Source organism: Mustela lutreola, chromosome 2, assembly GCF_030435805.1.
Source record: "Mustela lutreola isolate mMusLut2 chromosome 2, mMusLut2.pri, whole genome shotgun sequence".
NCBI lineage: Eukaryota > Metazoa > Chordata > Mammalia > Carnivora > Mustelidae > Mustela > Mustela lutreola.
The window spans coordinates 55,756,129-55,778,105 of NC_081291.1; the positions used below are offsets into that span (position 1 = coordinate 55,756,129).

General features: G+C 50.4%; 1 protein-coding gene across 4 annotated transcripts in view; it reads left to right on the top strand.

The window, feature by feature from the left end:
- Positions 1-2,001: 2,001 nt before the first annotated feature.
- GRIP2 (glutamate receptor interacting protein 2) overlaps positions 2,002-21,977 on the top strand; it is a 92,119-nt gene continuing 72,143 nt past the window's right edge. For all 4 annotated transcript variants that reach the window (XM_059161839.1, XM_059161842.1, XM_059161844.1 and 1 more), the window contains exon 1: positions 2,002-2,100. In XM_059161839.1, the coding sequence (XP_059017822.1) occupies positions 2,046-2,100 (55 nt within the window). In that variant the 5' untranslated portion in view covers positions 2,002-2,045. The remainder of the gene's footprint in view (positions 2,101-21,977) is intronic.

Sequence of the window (21,977 nt, forward strand, 5' to 3'; positions counted from 1 at the left end):
AAATAAATTAAAAAAAAAAAAAAAAAAAAAGCTTACCCTGGGTGGCTCAGTCAGTTAAGCGTCTGCCTTCAGCTCAGGTCATGATCCCAGTGTCCTAGGATAGAGCCCCACATCAGGCTGCCTGCTCAGTGGGGAGTCTCCTTCTCTCTTTCCCTCTGCTCCTCCCTTCTGCTCCTGCTCACTCTCTCTCTCTCAAATAAATAAAATCTTAAAAAAAAAAAAGGTTACCCTCACCTTACAAAAGGGGTACCTCTGAAGGCCAAAGGTTAGGTGGCTTTACTGATAGGGTCAAGGTGCCTGGGGTTGCATCATTGAACTACCTTTTGGAATACAAGTACCTGACCCCAGCCTTACCAGACTCTAGAAGAATAATATGATGGCCTCTGGTTTGCAGGTGGGGAATGTGAGGTTCAAAAAAAAAGAGGTAAGTTGCCCAAAGATACATAGCTAAAAACTGACAAACCCAGAATTCAAATAGAGGATGTTTGTTTTCCTCCCAACATTCACAAAGGGTAGAAGGTGCTCTGCACTGACCACCATATTCATATTTGGCTCTGCTGATGACCATGAAGGCCCTCTCCCTCTCTGAGCTAGATGTGGGAGAAAGGATATCCAGGCAAATAGGCTGACTTGTTTGGCCAGGGAGGAAACAGCTTTTACTGAGGGATAGATATTTTAAAAAATATTGTTGTGAAACTTTATTTAAAAATTTAGCTTATTTTTTGGCTACATAATGCATTTCCAGGGTTCAAAATTTCAAGAGGCACAGTGAAAAGTGAGTCTCTCCCACCTGCTCTTGGTCATGTGATTCCCATTCTGGAAGGGACCACTGTTTCCACTAGAGATAATTTTCCCCATACTTGAGCAAGTATGAGTGTAGAGCCTTCCTTCTTGTTTTCTGCACATATTATAAATACTGTTCTTCATTTTGTCATCTTTGAAAGAATGTTCTCCTTTTTATGGCAGTGTAGTACTCCTTTGCCTGGATTGCACACCCACCTTTCCCTTCCCCTCCTCCCCATTCCCATACAGGAAGCAAATCTGACTTCTGAGGATAGGACCCTCTTGTGCCCCTTCCCTGGCTGTTCTTTCCAGAATCTCTGAGACCTGGTGAGCTCAACGGCTGCCAGGTAGATGGAGGGCAACTGTAATTGTGTCCAGTAGACAAAGCCTGCACACAGACTGACCTTCCTGTTGGCCTCAGCCTTTGCTCTGAGTCCAGGGACAGGCCCTGCCCTCACGGGGCCTCCTCTGCCTCCTTTGCAAGATGCCACCCAAAGGCCTCCCTCCCAGGGCAGGGGTGAGGCCTTCTGTGAAGCGTCTCACCGGTTTGACGCCAAGATGCACTCAGTCACTCATTGATTCACTGATTCATTCATTTATTCCCTTAGTCACTTATTTACATATTCCTTCACCCATTTATTTGGTCATTAATTTTCTCATTCATCAGTGCACTAACTCATTCATTCATTCAGGCACTCATTTTCTTGCTCATCTATACACCCGATTCTTCACTCATCCACGCACTTTTCCATTTATTTAACGCATTCATTGTTTCACTCATTTATTCATCGGCTAATTGGCGGTGATTAGCGTTGTTAGGCTGTGACTTGGAGAGCGCAGGGGTGGGGAGCCTGGAAATGCTGGCGGTGGGACCCGTGGGAGGGGAGCGGCGGGGGCGAGAGCGCTCGCGCCCCGCCGGGTCCCCCTCCAGCCTGGTTCTCCGCTCCCGCCTCCGCCCCCCGCCCCCCGTCCGCCGCCAACCCGCCCGTCGCCCGCCGCCCCGCCCCCCAGCGCCGAGGAAAGCGCGCGCTCTCGGGGAGCGTCGCTGCTCAGCCGCGGGCTAGCGAGCCGAGCGGAGCGCCTGGCGGCCGCCTGGGCACCCCCCGACCCTCGGCGGCCGCCCATGCCCGCCGCGCCCCGGGCCCGCGGCCCTCCCCAGCGCTGCGCTGCGCCGCCTGGCCCGGCGGGGGCGGGGCCGGGGCCGGGGCCGGGGCCGGGGCCGGGCTGGCGAGGCCGGGCCGGGCCGCAGGGCGGCCGCGGGGATGCGAGGCTGGCGGAGGAACCTTGCGCTCTGCCTGCAGCGGCTGCCGGACGAAGGTAGGACGCGGCCGCTGCCCAGGCCGGTGACCACCGGCGCGGCGCGAGGCAAGGAGGGCGGGCCGAGCGCCAAGCTGGCCGGGGGCGGAGGGGCGCCGGCTGAGGGTCTCCGCGGGAGGCGAAGGGCAGGCGGCCGCGTTCGAGGCGCCGAGCTTGCGGGGTCACCGCAGGACACGAGGTGCGGAGCGGAGCCCGGCCGGGGAAACCTGCGGGGGCGCTCCGCAGGGCGCGCGGAGGTGGGACCCGGGGCAGGGCGGCCGCTTGAGACTGGAGCGCAGACTCTGAACCCTCGAGGGCGCAGCCCCGGACCCACTCGCGAGTCCGGTTTCCGGAGCGAGCCCTGACTGGCGCGGCCACCACGTGCCTTCCTGCGCCCGGCGAGTTTGCCGGGGTCGGAATGTGCGGGTGCTCTCGGCGGGGGACACTTCGGATCCCATCGCTGCAGTCGCCGGGACCCAACTTTCCTTCATACCCCCGGCAGGACCCCCGCGCCGACCCCATGGTCTGCAGTTCGTCAAAGTTGCAAAGAGGCGAGAGGCTGGAAAGGGTGCGGGGGTTGGGGGTAGATCTGGCCGCACTGACCCGAACCCCGGCCCCGGCCTGGCCCTGCCGCAGCGCTGCGGCGCAGCCCCCTCCGCCAGGGCGCCTCCGGGGCTGCTCCAACCCTGTACCTGTTGTCGGAACCGCGGTGGTGGAGCGAGGAGGAAGGACCCGCGCCCAAGCCCTGGCACTGCTGAGGAAAGTTCGGATTCGGTGCTAGTTAGGAATTGCTAGTACTGTGAGTCAGGGTTAGAGTGAGGTGGGAACGGCAGCCGCCCACCCTCTGCTCACTTAGGGGGGCATAATGGCGGATCTGCTGGCACCCTGGAGCGCATCTGCTCCCGTGTTTAACCTTCACAGCCACCCCCTCAGGAGGGCGCTGTCATTCTTTCCACTTTCCAGGTGAGGACACTGAGCCTCAGAGGGACGAAGCCTCCTGCCCAAGGTCACAGGGCCAGTAGGTGGTGAAGCTGGGATATGAACCTAGGTCTTTGTTACCAACAAGATTTTGGTGGTGTCCGATACGCCCCTCCCCCCAAATCGCTTTCTGTCTGCCCCCTAAGTTGGGCCCTGCTCAGTTCATAGGAAAGGATCCATTTCCAGCCCAGGTCAGAAGCTCCTGTGTGGGGTCTGGGGGAGGGGAAGAGGAGGGTGACAGCAATGTCATGTTCACAGAGTTAAGTCAGGTCTGTAACCTCTACTCCACGTGGCCCTAGGTTCAGAGGACTTGAAAGCAGAGCCGGTGGAGTCTTGTTTAGACCCTCCTCAGGCCTTAGCTGGTGCCCGCAAGACCCTGGCAGGCTGCTACCTCTGCCCAGCAAAGGGGCAGACCTTCCTCTCCTCCTCCAACCTGAGTCAGTACTGATGGGACAGCTGTAGGGCACAGAGGGTTCCCGGGTTTCCTTCCCTGGGGCTGAGGGAAGAGGAAGATGGAAAAGGCTACCTTGCAAAGCCAGATGCCCATGACCAATGTTTAGTCTGAGCTTGGCCCTTCAGAAAACCACAGGCATGGTCTGTGATCTTGGACAAGTCATTCTTTCTCTCTGTATCTGTAAGGGGAGAGCCTAACACTTGTCCTGTGGGGTTCCTAGGGGGATGAAACGAGGTCTTGGGCCTGGCCTTGCTCATAGCCCAGAGTAGGCTCTGAAGTGGGAGCTGTGATGTCCTGGGACAGAGGATGTTCCTTTTTTGCTCCTGGTTCACACTCCCCACCCCCACCACATGTGTATATGTTGTGTGGGGGGGCATGGGTGAGGCATGTGGGTGGTATGTGTGTGTGAGGGAGGTGGGTGTCATGTTTGAGATGCATTCGGGTATCCATGAGGCTCACATAGGACATGTGAGAGGCATGTGGGTCTTGGGATATCTACAATCATTTTGCCTGTTACTGACCACATCTTATGAGAGGAGGCTACTTCTCCCTTCGTCAGTGCCAGAAGGTACCCAGCATTTGAGTTTTCCTTGGAAAATCTTAATGAGATTGATCCTTGAGCTCAGCACTAAATCAAAGGGTGGCTGGTGCACCCACCCGCGCTGGCAGGAAATTACTATTTTAAAAAGACAAAATCCCTGGCTTTCTCTGGGCCACAGGAACACTGGTTCCTGTGGGCTGGATCTCAAATGAGAAGCTTTGATATGTGTGTCCAGCTTGATAAGAGGCTCATGGTGGGAGGTCAGTAAAGCCTAAGTGTGACAGAGAGAGAGAGACTCAGAGACAGGGATACGGACTTGGTATCCTCAGCGAAGAGTCAGTGGGAGGGACATTTCAGATAAAAGCCGCTTACCTGCTTATTCTGTGGTATCATTTAAGGCCCTGGGTAAAGAAGACCAGACTCCTATCCTGGACTTAGGCCTCTCCACTTGCCAGCTTTGTGACCTTAGGCATACTACTTAATTCTTCTGGGCTTCAGTCCTCCCCACCCCCATCTAGTCCATAAAGTGGGAAGCATAACCTTGCAGGGAGGTCTTGAGGAATCAGTGTTAACAGATTTTAGTATAAAGCCTAGTACATAGTAGATACTCAAGAAACGGGAATCCTGCTGTTCCTTTCTTGATCTTTACATCTGCTTTAACTTTATATTTGAGGAAATGAGCTGGTGCATTGGTCATTGGAGTAACTCTGGACTCAGGGTGGATTTCTGGGTTATGAGCAGCCACCTTCAGGATCTCCCAAGCTAGGGTTGGGGGATCCAATCGGGTATGTGGCTTCTTGAATCCACCATCCGGCCTTCCCCAAGGAGGCTGACCCCAAGTGTGGTTTTGCTCCCCATTGTGCTCCCTGCACACTTGCACAGCACACGTGTCCAGATCACTCTGCAGTTTTTGGAACCTGAAGTAGTCATGTCCATTGAAGAGTGACTCAGGCAGCCAGTGGGATTGGGGAACTCTGATTCTAGCTTCATGATGTTTCTGAGTTTGTGTGTGTGTACATGTGCAACTTGTGTTCTAATGACATTCCACCTTGATGTTTGTGGTCCTGTAGACGGTGACACATTTTTTTCCCTCTCTTCACTGCAGTAAATGCTTCCAGAGGACTCCCCCGCACCCCCCCCCCCCAATTCCCAGGCTCTTGCTGGTTCCTGTGTGGGATCCAAAAAATGAAATCCAGTCCTCAGCTTTGAGTTGCCCCCAGTCCCTCAGATAGCAGAAGTTCAAGGTGCCCAGTGCTTGAAGAATGTGAAGTCAAAGGCACCGACAATTCTGAGTGGGCAGGCTGCTCAGAGGAGGGGGCTGTGGCAGCACGGGGCAGGTCAGCTCTCCACTGGCAGATCCTTCCCGTGGTGTGGCCTGATTAATTTTCCTCCTTATGCCAGTCCTTTCTGCTCTCTAATGGACTCTTGGAATGTGAGCCAGGAGGGTTAATAGAAGTCATTTCGTCTTATTAGAGAGATGGGGAAATACAGGAGCAGTGAGGAGGAAATCACTTTTTATTCATTCAACAAATATTTATTGGGCCCTGTTCTGGGGCCTGGGGATATGGCCATGAACAAGACAAAGACAGTGCTGTAACAGACTACACATTCTAGGGAGGGGAGTCAGAGGACAAGAAAATATAAATAGGAATGGGACAGTTCTAGAGTCTCAGGTGAGATGAGGGTTACAGAAGAGCAAAGGGTAGATCATGAAAGGCCTGATCTCTGTAGGGGAAGGAGTGTAGATTTTATTCTGTGTTGGGAACCTTTGGAATTCTTGACCAAGGACTTGGGCTGGCTCTGAAGAAGAGCAAGGTTTTGACTGATGGAGATGGCAGTGGGGAGAGGCACGCCAGGCAGAGGAATGGCACGAGTAAAGGAGCGGAGGTGGGAAAGCTGTAGGGGCTGAGGCTGCCAGACAGGCAGGGACCAAAGGCATTGAATGCCGCTCTGGGGAGCTGTCTAGGGTTCTGACAGGCACATCCGGTGTCCCTGCAATTATGGACTTGTGCGTGCGTGCGTGTGTGTGTGTGTGTGTGTGTGTGTGTCTGTGGTACCCAGCTAGCTAATGTGTCCCTGTGCCGGTTACCTAGGAGACAACAGAAAGACGATGGGGCAGGATCTGATTGGCTACTCACTCCCGCTGCTCCTCTCTCTGTCAGAACTGCAGGCAGAGGTTACAAATGGTCCATGCGGGCATGCCAAGTGCTGGAAGGGGAGCTTGTGAATGTTTGTTGCCCTGAGTACTATGTGTGTGTGTGCACGCGTGCGTGTGTGTGTGTGTTTGTTTGCCAGTGCATTTGTGTGCCCGTCTTGAACAAAGCGGCGGCATCTGGAGCTAATGGACTTCCTGCTGTGAAACATCTGCTCATTGCCTTAAATCAGGTAGTGAGGGCCTGGATAAATTTAAGAAGAAACAGCCAGACTTGGGAAAGTCTCTTTTGTTTGGTTTTAATAACTGCAATGTCAACCTTGGAGCCGATTGCCAACGTTTCCCTGTATCTCTAAAAATGCAAATAAAGCTTTGAGTGGCGGAAGTTCTGTCCCGTGACATGGGCTGTGATGTCGGTTGGCAGAATTGCCTCCCCCACCCCAGTCCAGAAGGTTGGTAGAAGACTGTGGGTCTGTTTTTCCCTCGCCTTTCCTTCTTTAGAGCAATAATGCCCTCCTTTTCTTCTACTCTGTGGGTAAAGAGACAAGGAATCGACACTTTAATTTTGCTTAGGAAGGGGACAACAAGGAAAACCCACCAAAGTGTTTCCTTTGCAGTTGACTTTCTAAAGCAGCAGCCCAGGTTGGCTTGGGGAAAAAAACAAAATACGGCAGTAACAACAACAACAACAACAACCAGCTTCAGGATTGTGGAAGCTTGAGCATTCTTATTCTTTCTCCCCCAACTCTGGCCTCTCACTGTGCGGGACTTGGCCAATGAGGCAGCTGGTGAAGAAGGAAATGAGGATTTCCCTGCTCCTACCCTTGGTTTCTCTGTCCTGTGCTCAGGTTTTAATGTTTCATGTATGAAGCAAATTGCCTTCCTATTGGAGACAAATCAAACCATGTCTTCCATTCATTGTCTCTATTTCCTCTGTCTCTCTCACCACTGGTCAGAGGTATTTTATCTGAAACGTGTATTGGGGGTAGTTGCCATTTGTTTATACATTTCTCATGTGCTCCATTGCTTACAGGAGGGGTCTTACACTTACATGCCCAAAGGGGCAAGGCAAGTAACCCGAAGGATGAGTGAAGAAGGCCCCAGGGCCTTTGCCCTTGCTGTTCCTTCTGCTGGATCTTGCCTGTGCACGACTCACTCACTTCATTTAGATCTATGCAATGGTCTCCTCCTCAGAGAGGCCTTCCCTGACCCTCCCATCTGAAATGGCAGTTTTTTAGCCCCATAACTTTCTTTTCCTTTCTAGCATTTTGCACTGCCTGATCTTATGTTCTATCCTTGTGTGTTGCCCTTCTCTCTCACTACTATGCAAGTGCCATGAGGGCTGTGGCTGTGTCTTTCTTATTCTCCATTTTATCCCCAGTAACCAGTACATTGCCTAACACATAGTAGTTGCTCAGTAAATATTTATGGATGAAGGGAGTGAAATGAGTCTGGGGAACAGAGAATGTAGACTTTATAGGCGCTCTGGATCAGCATCCCAGATCTGATTTTTCTAGAGAAGCTAAAAACCCAGAGTTTTACATGCTACCTCCCAACTCCAGAATGTTAAACACTGATCCAAACAAAGATCCCAAGGGTCAAGCAGTGTTTCTTTTGGAGTTGGAGGCCTCTGGTATTCAAGGCCTTTTGCCATCTGGTTCTAATAACCTTTCTTCCCTCCTCAGTCATTTGCTCAGGGTGCCACTCTGCCTGGGGTGCCTCTCCTCCACCCTCCCCTCCATCTGGCAAAATATTGTTTCCTTTTGTTCCAACCCCAGGCCAGGCCAAGGGCCAGCTTCCTCTTGTCTCCCTCCCCTCAACATAGCAGAATTAGGATCTCCCACCATGTTTCTGTCCTGGCCCCTTCCCTTCTGGAGCACAACTATGTCCACTCATCTGTCTCCTCTGCTACACAGAGCTCCAAGGGCAAGAGCCTTGTCTAGGCCATCTGTCGGTCAGCAACACCCAGCTTATGGGCCAGTATACAGTAGGTGCCCACTAAGTGAGTGGTGCATGAAATAGAGAAAGGAAGGGGAAGGAAGAACACAACTTTCTGAGCATCTCCTGTGAACGGGCTCTGGGCTGACCGTGTTCACAGCCTTCACTCACAGTGGCCTAGTGGCGAGGATGTTGGGGCTCAGATGGCTGTGACTTGGCCTGAGATCTTGGTGTGCACAGGGTTCCCCGTGGAGTGGAACAGCATCTCCCTGCCTACTGGGCAGTCCCCACTTCATTCCATTCTTTTTTTCTTAAAGATTTTATTTATTTATTCGAGGGAGAGAGAAAGGCTGAGCTGGGTGTCTGTGACATGGACCCCAAGACCCCAAGATCACAACCTGAGCTGAAGGCAGATGCTTAGCCGACTGAGCCACCCAGGAGTCCTCATTCTATTCTCTAAACAAACCTCTATGCTTTGCCCTTCTGAGCTTCACTTTTCTTCTCTATCAAATGGGAGTATTACCTTTCTCCAGGAGAGCTGTCATGAGGCTCCAGAGATGACAGATGGGGAAGGGCTTTGCCAGCTGTGCAGTAGGCTGTGCTTGTGGGACGGCGACGGGCATGGTGGGGGCAGTGCCTCATTACTCACTGAGCAGGACCATGCCTCACCGGTGTGTTCAAGCATTCTGAGGAAATATTTATACTTTTCATTCATTCCTTCATCCTTCAATTTCATTATTAAGCCCCATACTACATGCTAGCTACTTCTCTTATACCCTTTCAGTTTATATTCCTGGAAACCTGATCTGCATGTAGGTCTTGTTATCTCCATCTCACATTTGGGAACCTGAGGCACAGAGGTTAACTCACTTGCCCAAGGATGCACTCCTAGGAAGTGGCAAAGCAGGATTTTTACCCCAGGAGTGCCTTTCTCCCAAACTAGGGTTCCTTCTGTGACGCCTGGCTGCTTCTTTTGGAATTCTGGTTCCAGGAGTCATAGGCAATGGGGCACTCAGGGAAGGGGTGTGGAATTCTGCCTGGGGTTGGGGAATTGGTGATAACCTGTGACCTGAGTTTAAAAGAGCAAGTGTGAGTGGCCAGGAAGAGAAGGGCACTTAAGGCCAAGACATCAGTGTGTGCAAAAGCGCAGAGTTGGGAAGAACCTGGTGTGGACACAGTTGTACAATGTGGCTGGCATGTCGGCTGCATGCTCTGTGTGTGTGTGGGGGCGGTGGGGGGTGATGGGCACGATTCAGGCTGCAGACACATTGTGAGGGGAGAGATGGCCACACCCTGGTCACACATGGGTCTTGCTTGACGTGACAGTGGCATAAAGAAATTGGTTGTCTTTAAATTTTGAGTGTCTGTGTGTTGGGCGGTGTTGGGGGGGTGGGATTTGATATTAAAAAAATGAATAGATCTGCAGCTTTCTTCAGAGGATCTGGTAACCCTGGACTTGTATTTTTGCTATCGCCTGCAGGCTGAGGGTATGTTTGTGGCTCTCCCTGTCTAGCCACTGATGCCTTCACTCACTTGCTCAACCTTAGTGGTGTTTGTGTTTACGACCTTGAACTCAGCCCCTAAAGGAGTCTGAACTTCGTCCTCTTTAGGAAGCTGAAGTGTTTTTAAGCAGGAGCGGGGCGTGTTCTGTAAGCTACTTCTGGTTGTTAGGGTATGGAAGGCAAGGTGAGGCAGGGAGACCCCCAAAGTGACCAGATTAGGAGGGTCTGCTCCATACTGTGGGGTACCTTATTCACACTGTCTCCACTCCCCCTAACAATCCTGCAAGGTTGGGTTATCAGCCTTATCAGAGGACCTTGAAACTATAAAAGTAGATACTATGAAAGAAAGGATTGAAAAATTGAACTACATAAAAATGTAGAAGTTATATATGACCAAAGGCACTGTTCCTAAGATTCCAAGACAAGCCACAGATCAGGAGGGAAAGTATTTACAGCATACATCACAGGTAAAGATTAATGTTGAGTGTATATATCAGGATCTCCTGTAAGTCAGTAAGAAAAGATAACACAGTCTAGGAGGAATGTCATGGATTCAAGCAGGAAGTTACTAGAAGATACACAAATGGCCAGAAAGTGAATGGAAAGATAGCCAACCTCGACATTTTAGGGGATTATTCTGTTAGCATGAGGAAAATCCTCAGAGAAACAACAGCACAGTATCCATTTTAAGAGGGAGTTAAAAAATCCATAGCGTCTAGTGTTGGTGAGATCACGGGGGACGGAGAAACTGACCTTCAGGAAGGGGAGGCAAATAGGAGGACAGTTTGACAAATTATCTAGCAATTTGAAAAGCCCTTACCCCCTTTGACCCAGCTATTCCTTTTCTAAGTGTGATGAGTATTTTCTAGTCTAGAGAAACAAATCTAGCACAGATGCATAAAGCATCATGGACAGGGACATTTCGCTGTGGTGGTCATGGAGGGAGAAGGAAATAAAACCAACTGTCCATCAGGGGCAGACTGGCATGAGGACTCAGGGGTCACGTGGCTCAGATGAAAAACTTATGACCACATCAGTGGTCTTTCTCAAACCTCTGCTCCCATTTGCTGAACCCCCACCCCTTCGGCCAAAGGGAACTCGGTCACCTGTTCCTAGCACTTTGCCTACATACCCTTTTCCTTCTTTATGCACAAATAGCGGCATACCATCACATACTTCTGCACCTTGCTCTTTTATCATGAGATCTGCTGTCCCTAACGAGGAGGGATTAAAACATTCGTAATTATTTTTTTTAGATTTTATTTATTTATTTGACACAGAGAGAGATCACAAGTAGGCAGAGAGGCAGGCAGAGAGAGGGGGAAGCAGGCTCCCTGCAGAGCAGAGCCTGATGTGGGGCTTGAACCCAGGATCCCAGGATCATGACCTGAGCCGAAGGCAGAGGCTTTAACTCACTGAGCCATCCAGGCGCCCCCAAAACATTTGTACTTTTTGAAGAGGAACTTAAGGCCCCAAGACCCCGGGGTTGAGAAACAAACGGTTCTCAGCACCCGGTGCCACCCAGCTCTCCAAAATGGCTGTTCAGATTTGTACTGCCCTTTGGGATTCGTGTAATTTTGCAAAAGAGGAAAACAAAATTTGAGGTGGGTTGGCATTTTCAAGGTCCCAGGGCTAGATGGTGGCTTTCGTTTGGCCTGTGGCCTGCTGCTCCACAGAGGGGAGACTGCAAGCCCAGAGCAGAGGGACATATGTGGCAGAATGGATGTGGCAGTGGACAGATGTGGAAGCCTGGGCCTCAATGGCACTCAGAGTTTCCTGGCTGGGGTTCTGCCTGGCCTGGGGGGTTATGCTGGTGCCCTTCCCTGAGCTAGGGAGCTGGCAGGGGTGGATTGTAGGGGGATGAGTATGAGAGATCTGCTGAGAGGTGTCTGTGCTGGAGACCCCTGGATGGATAGCCCTGGGAGCTGGCAGCCCAGCTGGGGAACCCATATAGGGGTGCTCTTCAAACAACCATTTTTCAACTATATGAACAAAATGCTTCCCCTCTCTAGTCCAGCAAGGATAATTTATCCTAGGGTGAAAGATGTATTCTCCCAGGAAGCTTCACTGTCAGAGACCCGGGGGCCTCAAATTTACTGCTTGCCTTTTGTGCTGATGGAACTGGGCCTCAAGGTTTATGTGTGGGGGTTCATGGGCAGCTGGCTGTGGTTGGCAGGAGTCCTAGGGGACAAGCAGGGTGGGGACAGCTGTATTTTATAGTGAGGCTTGGCCCTGGGAGGGTATAAATCACTGTGGCCTCCCAGCCTCCTGGGAGAGGCTGCCTCCCTCATGTGGGTGGGAAGGGGCTCTAGGGGCTAATGCCTAAGGACAGCAGAGAGAAGCCTCCCTGAGCAGCCAGTTGGTCCAGCTCCCTCAGATTCTAGGTGGGGAGACTGTCCAGAGAGAGGGAGAGCGCAGAGTCCCACAGGAGGTCAGGGTTCCTCAGACCCGAGCGGTCAGACTCTGGTTTGAGTGGTTTTCCTTTGACTGTTTTGTTTCTTGAGGAGTTAAACCAGCCTGAACCACAGACGTCCCTCAGAAACTCTTGACTAAGTGCTGGCGGTTTGTGGACACTATATGCTAACAGAGACCTCAAGGGTCTCTGCCATCCAGGGGCTCAGCTGGTGGTCTCCAGAGTGGGCTGGGGGTTCCTCACCCAGGACGGTCTCTTGGGGAAAGAGATGGAAAAAATTAATAAGAGCTTCAGTTTACATTTGTTTTCTAACACATTTTAGTTTTTTTCTAGTTTTGTCTGTGTTTATAATGTGAGTGATACATAGACATGGTAACACATGGGTAAGTCATAAATAATGTGTATTTTATTGCAGAAGAATGCACAGGCATTTTGATACACATAGGATACGAGATCAAAAGGATTTGAGGACTAGTCTCTGCCCGCCTGTTAAGCTAAAGTAGTTGGAAGGACCCTGGGACCCTGGGTTGGGATCTCCCTTACTTGGAGGGCAGAAGGCACCATTTACTGAGCATCTACTAAGTGCTGGGCACAGGTGCACCCTTTTCTATCGAGGCTTGGGTTCTACAACAACAATGGGGTAGTTGATGCCATCTTACAGTCTGGGAGACCTAGGCCCAGAGAGAAGAGCTTTGCCCCACTCAATGCCTGAGCTAGCACTCATTTCTTAGCCCTCCTGTTGACCAGTTTCAGGGTTCATCCTTCTTCTGTCTCCAGTTAAAAGAGATAACACTTATAAAATGTTCACTGGGTGTTTGAACTAGTTTAAATAATTAAACACAGCAATATCAGTTAAAAAACAATTTTGCAAAGCCCCTCCTTCTCCATACAGCACTAATATGTACACATTTCTCTAGCTTCTTGCTATCATTAAAAAGAGTATCATTTTTTTTTAAGGTTTTATTTTATTTATTTGAGAGAGAAAGAGAGCTAGCACAAGCAGGGGGAGGGGCAGAGGGAGAGGGAGAGGGACTCTCGAGTACATTCCATATCCAGCGTAGAGCCTGATAGGGGGCTAGATCTCACTGCCCCGAAGTCATGACCTGAGCTGAAATCAAGAGTCAGACACCTAACCTACTGAGCCACCCAGGCACACACCGAGAGTATCCTTTTAGAGTAAGTTATTTTCTCTCTGATTAAATATGCAATTATTTTTAAATGTAAGCTATTTTGGAAAGAAAAACCAAGAAGAAAATGAAAATCATCCTCCATCGGCCCGCTGTCCAGGGATAACTTGGGTGTATTTCCTTCCAGTCTTTTTTCCCACTATTTTTGTTGAGATCATCTGACATACACCATTTTATGGTTGTTTGTTTGGTTGGTTTTTGCTTTGCTTAGTTTTATAGGATCAGTTGCAGAATGTCCCCTGGGATGTCTGTACCAGGCAGTTTATTTACCTGCTCCCCATGGCTGGGTAGCCAGGTTGTTTCTACTGTTGTATCAGTGAGGCTGCGGTAAGACTCCGCTTTCCTGTGGTTGTCATCAGCCTTGATGTAATTCTGCGTGGGCTTTTCCCCCCTGCAGATGTTGTTTCTTACACTTGTCATTTTTAATGGCTGTGTAGTCTCCTGGAGGGTTGCTGTTCCTTCCGTTCCAGGCCATTTCTCCCTTTCCGTATCCCACCAGGCTTCCCCACTCCCTCTGGGAATCCACCTTCTCCCGTAACCCCTCTCCCCCAGCACTTTCCATGGAGGAAACCAACTTCTGGTGGGGAGGGGAGGGCTGTCATCCTCTTGCCCAAACCACAGGCACTTGCTGCCTCCCTCCTGCCCTTGTCTTGGCCCTGGCATTCAGACCCCGTGTAGCGTGATTCCTTCCTTTCTCCTTTCATTCTGTGGTTGTTTAACTATGACCTACCATGTGCCAGCCAGTGTTCTGAGTGTCGGGATACAGTAGTAAATAAGACAGGTTTTGTCCTAATGGAACAGGGGAGAAAGCTGTGAGCTTGTAGAGAAATAAATAAGAGATAAATCAGAGTCCCTGGGGAAAAGAGCTACCCCTGTGACAAGAAGAGGGACTGAGATGAAAGAGGGTGATGGGTGGTCACGGAGGGCCTTCTGGAGGAGATAACCTGTGTTGGGACCAGTTAAGGGAGGAGCTGGGAGAGGAAGATTCCAGGTGGAAGGAACAGTGAGGGCAAAGGCCTTGGGCACGCTCTGCATGTTTGAGGGCTGGAGGCCAGTGTGGCGGCATTGCAGGGGGAGAGCGGGAGAGTGGAATGGGGTGAGGCCAGCAGTCCTGGCACGTGGAGGGGAGATGTTTGGATCTCTTGAGAGTCATGGGAAGCCTTTGCAGTGCCTGGCACACAGTAGGTGCCTGGTTGAACTAGCTGCTCTGACTGCTGCTCCCCCTTATGAAGAAAGTCAAAAGGTGAGATTTGCTTGTTCTAGAATGCCCCGGAGCTGCTGCCTGGCAACCTGTCTCCTTTCTGGGGCTCCCACCTGTTCCCTCTGACAGCGGCCCTAGGACAGGCTGAGTCTACACATCACCAGTTCCCCCCACCACACTCGGCCCCAGATTTGGGGGTCTGATGGGCCCGTGTTTGCTCTGAACTATCCTTCTGTGTGACGTGGGCTGATTCTGCCTCCTGGGGCTATTTGGAGGTTTTGCTGGCACCTAGTAGGGGCTTACTAGTCAGCTCTGAAGATAGAAAATCAGCTTAAAAAATAGTATTTTATCTAGAAATCTCTATGACGTTTGTATGGGGGTGTGTGCGAGCACCCTGCAGCAGCTCTGGCCCCATAGGCTCCCTGGAGGGAGGTGGCCAGTGGCCCCTCAGGGAAAATCAAAAGCAATTGTGTCGGATTCTGCACTTAATTTAATGAAAAGTCCCTGCAGGGAGGCAGAGGCAGTGAGGCAGGGCTTGCGGGCTTGGGCAGGAGCGATTCCAGGAGATTTATGAGGCTTCATAAAAGATTCAGATCTAGGCTGAGCTTGGGAGATGCAGAGCTCAGTGCTCTGGGCTCTGTCTCCGTGACGTGGGAGACGGATGGTCTGAGGCTCATGAGGGCCATGACTGCTGTGCTGTGACCCTGGGCAACAACCCCTCTCTGGGCTTTGTAGCACCATTTGGCATTCTGGGTTCCTTCCTCCCCAGGGTCCCTGACCCTAGCCCACTGCCTACCTCCCACCAGACCTGCATTTTACAAGCCTTTCCACACCTGTGAGATCCTCTTCCTCACAGCCTGCACCCTTCCCTGCCCAGTGGTTTTTCCATTTTGCGGAGGAGAAGGCCAAGGCTCTGAGAGTTCCTTGGTGTTCCCAGAGTCACATGGCAGACTGGGGCAGGGGTAGGGTCTGTCTGAGCCCCTCAGCAGGGGAGTCGGAGCTTCCATGGTGGGCACGAAGGCCCCTCAGGTTGGGTGGCAATTTGATCCTCCACACAGCCCTGTGTTTTACTTTCTGTTTGTCCTATTGTATTTTACTTTCCCATCTGACAGAGAAGGGTCAGGAAAGTGAAGGGACCAGTGTGAGTCCTGGGGCAACTGTCTCCAGAGCCGGGAACGTAGTCACCTCCTGCTCTGGCCTTTCTCCCCTGCACACTGTGGAACTCTTTGGAGCTCCCTGGCTTGAGCTCAGCCTCTCCACTCACTTGCTCTGTAACCCTAGGCAAGTGACCTAATGTCTCTGAGTTTCCTTGTCTTCATCTATAAAATGAGGATGAAAATATGCCCACCTCCCAGGCTTGCTGGGGTCAGGGGGTGTGTGGAGATCAGCTATTGGGAAATGGCCTACAGTAGTACCCTGTGTCCATTTTCTCAGAAAAATTGTAATTCCAGGGTGGCTCCAACCCTGGAGAAAATCATTCTGAGAAAGGAGCCCATTTTTTGCCAGGACCAGGGCTTTGCTGGTATGGCCCCTCCCAAGGTGGCAGAGGAGGGAAGAAACTTAGCGTAGGCTGGTGGTTGCAGATGGCAGGGTGCTAATTTATTTACCTCTCCTTAATAAATATGCACGACATATAAATAAAATATTGCCCTTGTACTGTTCCACCTGGATCCAGGCAGGCAGTGACAGTCGGCTATGTAGCTCTGAAGCAGGCTGTGTGTGTGTGTGTGTGTGTGGAGTCTGGTGAGCAGGTTCATGAGCTGACGATTCCTTCTTGAACCTAATTTCTTGTCCCAGATCCAGCAACACTGAGTTCCCTGTTCTGGAGGTGCTGGGCTTCCCCCTTTAGACCTGCCAGCCAGGCCCTAGGATCTTTGTCTTCCCTTGAAGCCAGGCAAGACTGGACTGAACTGGACTGTCCCAGGAGGTATTGAGCTCCCCATCAAGGCTGCTGTCAAAAGGGTTCCTGCTCAAAAAAAAAAAAAAAAAAAAAAAAAAAAAAAAAAAAGGGTTCCTGCTCTGCGGGAGTGTTTGGACTTGGGGACTCTCAGGACATCTCTGAAGATGGGCTGACCATGGTGGGGGGCCATGGTGGGGGGCCTCGTGTTTTCCGGTTTGTGCGCTGGCAACTTGGCAAGGGTCCCAGCCTCCACACCATCCCTTCCGCAGTCCGTTCTCCCCAGCGCCTCTGACCTGGCTCATCTGGTTCTAAGACAGAATTCCGATTCATGGAACTACCACACCCCCCAAGCTGCAGGAAAACCTAGAGTGGGGCAGGAGGGCAGGGCCAGCCTTCCGTGCAGTGAGAAGCACCAGGTTCCACTCCTGCTCTGTCACGTTTTTGAAGCCCATGGCCAAGTTACCTCACTTCTTTGAGTCTTATCTGTGAAATGGAAAAGTGTTGATGTTTACTTGTTGGGGTTATTGTGAGGCTCATTCATTCATTCATTTGATAAATGTTTACTGAGCCACTGCTAGGTGACAGGCACTGCCTTGGGCCCTGGGGATATGGTGGTGAACAAGACAGACTAGTACATTGTCCTGACAGATGTTATATTCTATGTGCGGTTCAGCAAAGCACCATGCCAGCAGGTAGATGTGCGCTCTAACAACAGTCCATTGGAAGAAAATCAGTGACGCAGAGTCGGGTCACAGAGATGGTGGAGATGCTTTCTCAGTTGCAGTGCTCAGGGAAGCCTTCTCTAGGGAGGTGACATTTGAGCATGCACTTGAATGAAAAGAAGGAGGCAGTTCTGCAAAGAACTGCACAGGCAGAGGGGATGGCACACACAATGGCCCTGAGGTGCCGACAAGTCTGGCATGTTCCGGGAAGGCCAGGACAGCAGGAGGAGTGAGATGAAGCAAGTGACGCATCTGGCACAGGTCTTGGCGTATGGCAAATCCTTGTTGGCTCTGTCATCCTCCTTCCCACTTCCTTCCTGCTTCTTTGCTGTCGCCGGCTTGCGCTTGAATACTCCATGTAATCTAGAAGTGAGGGTCAGAGATTCCTAGAGCATCCAAGCCGGAAAAACTTCATGACCTGTCCAAAGATCTCTTTTAGACCCATCCCAGATAAACCTAAGTCCCACGAGTACCCTATGGTCTCTGTGTCCAACCTGTAGCCAGATTTAGCATATATGTCCTATCAGCAAAGGGTTTATATCCTAAATATATAAAGAGCTCCTATAAATCAATAAAAAAAAAAAACCCAGACAACCCAATAGCAAATTGAACAAGAGACTTGAATAGGTGATTTACAAAGTAGATCTCAATGACCAGTAAACATGTGAAAAGGTACTCAACAGCATTTCACAAAGGGAAATGGAAGTTAAAACCACAGGAAGATACCCACCAGAAGGGCTGACATTAAAAAGACTGACAATACTGAGTGTTCGTGTGGAGGTGGAATAGCAGGACTTTCATGCACTGAGAGTGGGAGTGTAAATGTCACTTTACTAAAGATTCCCTGGAGGGACAAGGAGCAGCTTACATGACACCCCATAGAGCAACATGACGTCACATTCACCCGACCATCCTTTCTTCTCTCTTCCAGCCTGTGCCCTGGCAGCCCTGGTGCTCAGTCCCTTCTCCCACTCTTTCTCCCTCCCTTTCACAGCCTTTCCTCTGTTGCCCTGCTCATCAACTTTGCTTCTAAGCTTGCACACGAGTGTCCAAAACAGAAGCTAGGTTCAAGCTTGCTGCAGGAGGTGGTACCAGGTTTTAAAGTTCAGAAACCCAATCCCAACAGGCCCAAGCCAGGGAGAAACCTTAAATACTCACATCAACTTCAAGGAGGGTTGAATCCAGGGACTCAAAGGATGACCTCACGGCTTGATCTTTCCATTCCTTGCCTCTCTTTCTCTGTTCTGCTGGCTTTGCTCCAGATACTGTCATTTTACATTCCTTTTTTTTTTTTTTTTAAGATTTTATTTATTTATTTGTCAGAGAGAGAGAGAGCACAAGCAGGCAGAGTGTCAGGCGAGGAAGAGAGAGAAGCAGGCTCCCTGCTGAGCAAAGAACCCAATGCATGACTCGATCCCAGCACCCTGGAATCGACCTGAGCTGAAGGCAGCCACTTAACTGACTGAGCCACCCAGGTATCCCATCATTTTACATTCTGATGGGGGAAAGAATGCACAGAGAGCTCCAACTAAAGTCCAGGGGCTGTGTCCCATTGAACAGTATTGGGTCATGTATTCTATTCCTTAGCGAGTCACTGTGGCTTAGAGAATGGACTGCTCTGATTGACTAAACCTGGCTATACCCACCTCAGAAGCAAGGTCAGCCCCATGAAGTATATGGACCGAGGGTGGAGGAGGGCTTCTCTCCACCCAGAGCAAAATCGAGGGGTTGTTACCGGAAGAAGGACACCTGGATTTTAGATGGGTAGAAAAACTGATGTCCACAATGGACACCTCCATTCACTTGGATGAGGAAAGTGGATTCAGAGTTTATCAGTCAGGGTTCTCTAGAGAAACAGAATCAGTAGGAGTTCTATATCTTTATGTATCTATCTAGTGAAGGAGATTTTATTTTAAAGAATTGGTTCATGTGATTGTTGAACTGGCAGACAGGAATCTGTAGTGCAGCTTAGGTAGGCCAGAAACTCAAGTAGGGTTTCCATTCTGAAGTCTTGAGGCAGAATTCTCTTTCTTCTTGGGGGAACCTGTCTTTGCTCTTAAGACCTTCAACTGATCAGATGAGGCCCACCCACAACATGGAGAATAATCTGTTTCACCCAAAGTCAACTGATCGTTAGTGTTAATCATATCTACAAAAATACCTTCACAGCAACTTCTAGAGTGGTATTTGACAAAACAACTGGGTCCCATAGTCTAACCAACTTGGCACATAAAATGAATAGTCACAGAGCAACGAAAGTGTGTATTTAAGTATTATAGGATAATGTAAAAGTGTGTTTGTCCCCTTCCCAGCTAAGGCTAGGAGAACCACTCAGGGAAGGACAAGAGAGGCCACATGGCCTCAGCACTGGGAGAGGGGAGGAGAACCTCTGGGGCTACCAGGACCTCGATGTGGTTTTCACTCACTATCATAGAGTGTTGGCTCAGCATCTGCTCTAGGAGGTGGAGCTCAGGGGTGGCCAGAACAAGCCTCTGTCCTGCAAGGTCTTCAGGCTGTTGAGTTTGGCACTGGTCTCCCCATCAGTGGGATTCTGGAGAAGTCCACATTTGATGAGGGCCGATTGCATGCCTGGTGTTCAGCCCAGAGCTGGGAGTTTTGCTGACTTTGAATGAGAGGAATAATCTGAAAGCTGAGACTCTGGAAGGGAAACCATTCCTTTGCCCCAGGTTGCATAGTGGGTTACGGAAGGGGGGAGGCTGAGTTCCAGTCCTGGTCAGCCTGGCTCCAGAGCCATGATATTCTTACATTTGTGGAGGAAGGAATCCCAATGGAAGGTGCATTGCTGGGCTCTTGTTTTTGGTACCACCCATAGAAATAACCACAATTTTGGTAGTGCCCATAGAAATAACCACTTGTAAAGTACTCTCCAGTCTGATAGAGTTCCTGCATGTCTATTGCTGTGTGAGATCTCATCCCAGACCAGCTCTGGGAAGTTTGCAGCACCCCACCCCAGCCCAAAAAACTATCAAGGTGTAACTTATGCACAATAAAGTGCGTGCATTTTCAGTGTAGAGTCTGATCTGTTTTTGACAGAGATATATACCTGTGTAACCACTGCTACAATCCATGTATCATTAGAACATTCCCATCACCCCCCAGAGTTCTCCTGTGCCCTTCTCAAATAGTTCCTGCCACCCTCTGTTCCTGCCAGACCCAGGCAACTACTCATCTGCTTTTTGTCCATTTTTCTTAGATTTGTCTTTTTTGGAGTTTCATATAAATGGACTCCTGCAGCATTTAGTTTTTGTCTCTGCCAAGTTCAGCACATTCAGTGTGTTTTAAGATTGATCTAGGCTGTTGCATGTGTCAGCACCTTGTTCTTTTTCCTGCTGAGTGTATCCAGGGAGTGGGTACAGCTCAGTGTCTTTATCTGGTCTCTTGTTCCTGGACATTTGGGTGGATTCTAGTTTGGGGCCCCTGTGAGTAAAGCTGCTGTGAACACCCACATACAAGTGTTTACATGAACACATTTCCATTTCTCTGGGATAATTCCCCAGGAGTGGGACACTGCGTTTGCATGCTAAATATATGCTCAACATTTTGTAAGAAGTAGGCCCATTTTATGGATAAGGAAAATAAATCGAGATTAAAGGAAAGTAGCTGGCCTGGGTCACCTAATACAAAAAAACAATCCAGTCCGGAGCTCTTTTACTTCACTTTTGACTCACCTAATAAGGAAGAATGGAAAAAACCTCATTCGTTCATAAAATGTTATCACTACCTACAAATACACCATTTCACTTCATCCTCACAACAGTCCTGTGAGACGAATCACAATATTCTCCCCATTTCTCCAGTGAAAGACTGAGGCTCAAGGAGTTAACTGGATTTGTCCAAGGTCACCAGCATGCAGTGGTGTAGCTGAATCTCAAACCCAGTCATTTGTGCCCTGTGTCTTTGCTCTGCACCAGCTAAAGATGAAGAAAACAAAAAGTCAGGCTCTCCAACCCAAGGCCGAGGCGGATATTACTAATTGATTGCCGCGCTGTCTCCTGCTGACTCAGCCTCAGAGGCTTTTTTAACACCTAGCCTCATGCAAGCAACCACTCGTGATGGACTGGAGACAGCAGGCAAGAGAAGAGCAGTCAACACCAGCACAGGGTCCAGCTCACCCTGCAGCAGGGCCGCTCACCAGCCTGAAGGTGCGCCTGAAGAGGGGGAGGGATCCCCCAAGCTCAGATCCTCTTCACCCCACAGGTCCAGGGGTGAGGATCGGGCCTTTGCTCTGTTGCAAGTAGTTAGCGCTGAGAGCCAGAGTGCCATCCTTAGCCAGCCCAGTGGCGTGGGGACCACAGATGCCATTGGGACACAGGGACCTGTTAGGTGCTTCTCACGTGGAACCCCAGCCTCACATGCACCCTTGCAAGCTGGCTGTTTTCCCCCAGTTCTCAGATGAGGAAGCTGAGATCTGATGTGGACAAACTGACAGAGCTAGAACTTGAACCCAGCCTGCCCGGCCCCAGTCCCCACGCTCCCTCTGCCGCGTCGGCTGTTCTCCTTTCACTGGGATTTCCCTGGCTCTAGGCTGAGGGCTGGAACTGGTCTGACTGGGGCTTGGGATAGTGGTAGCTGGTCAGTATCTGTCCAGAGGCCCTGTCTCCCAGGACACAATCTGAGTGACTTTTTTTTTTTTTCTTATTTTGGTAAACCTTTCCTGAGTAATGGAATGAGCAAACCCCCAGCTGAATGTCAAGAAGGGAAGGGGCTTCTGGGCCAGGAGGTGGGAACATTTAGACTTCCACTGGAGAGGAGGCAGGGCCCACCAGTTTGGACATTGATCTTTGACTCCTGAGTGGTTGGGAGTTCATGGGGCTCCTTCCTCCCCACCCATATGTCTCTTTGTCTCTGTTTCTGTGTTTTCCTATCTCTCCCTGTCAGTCTGTCTCTGT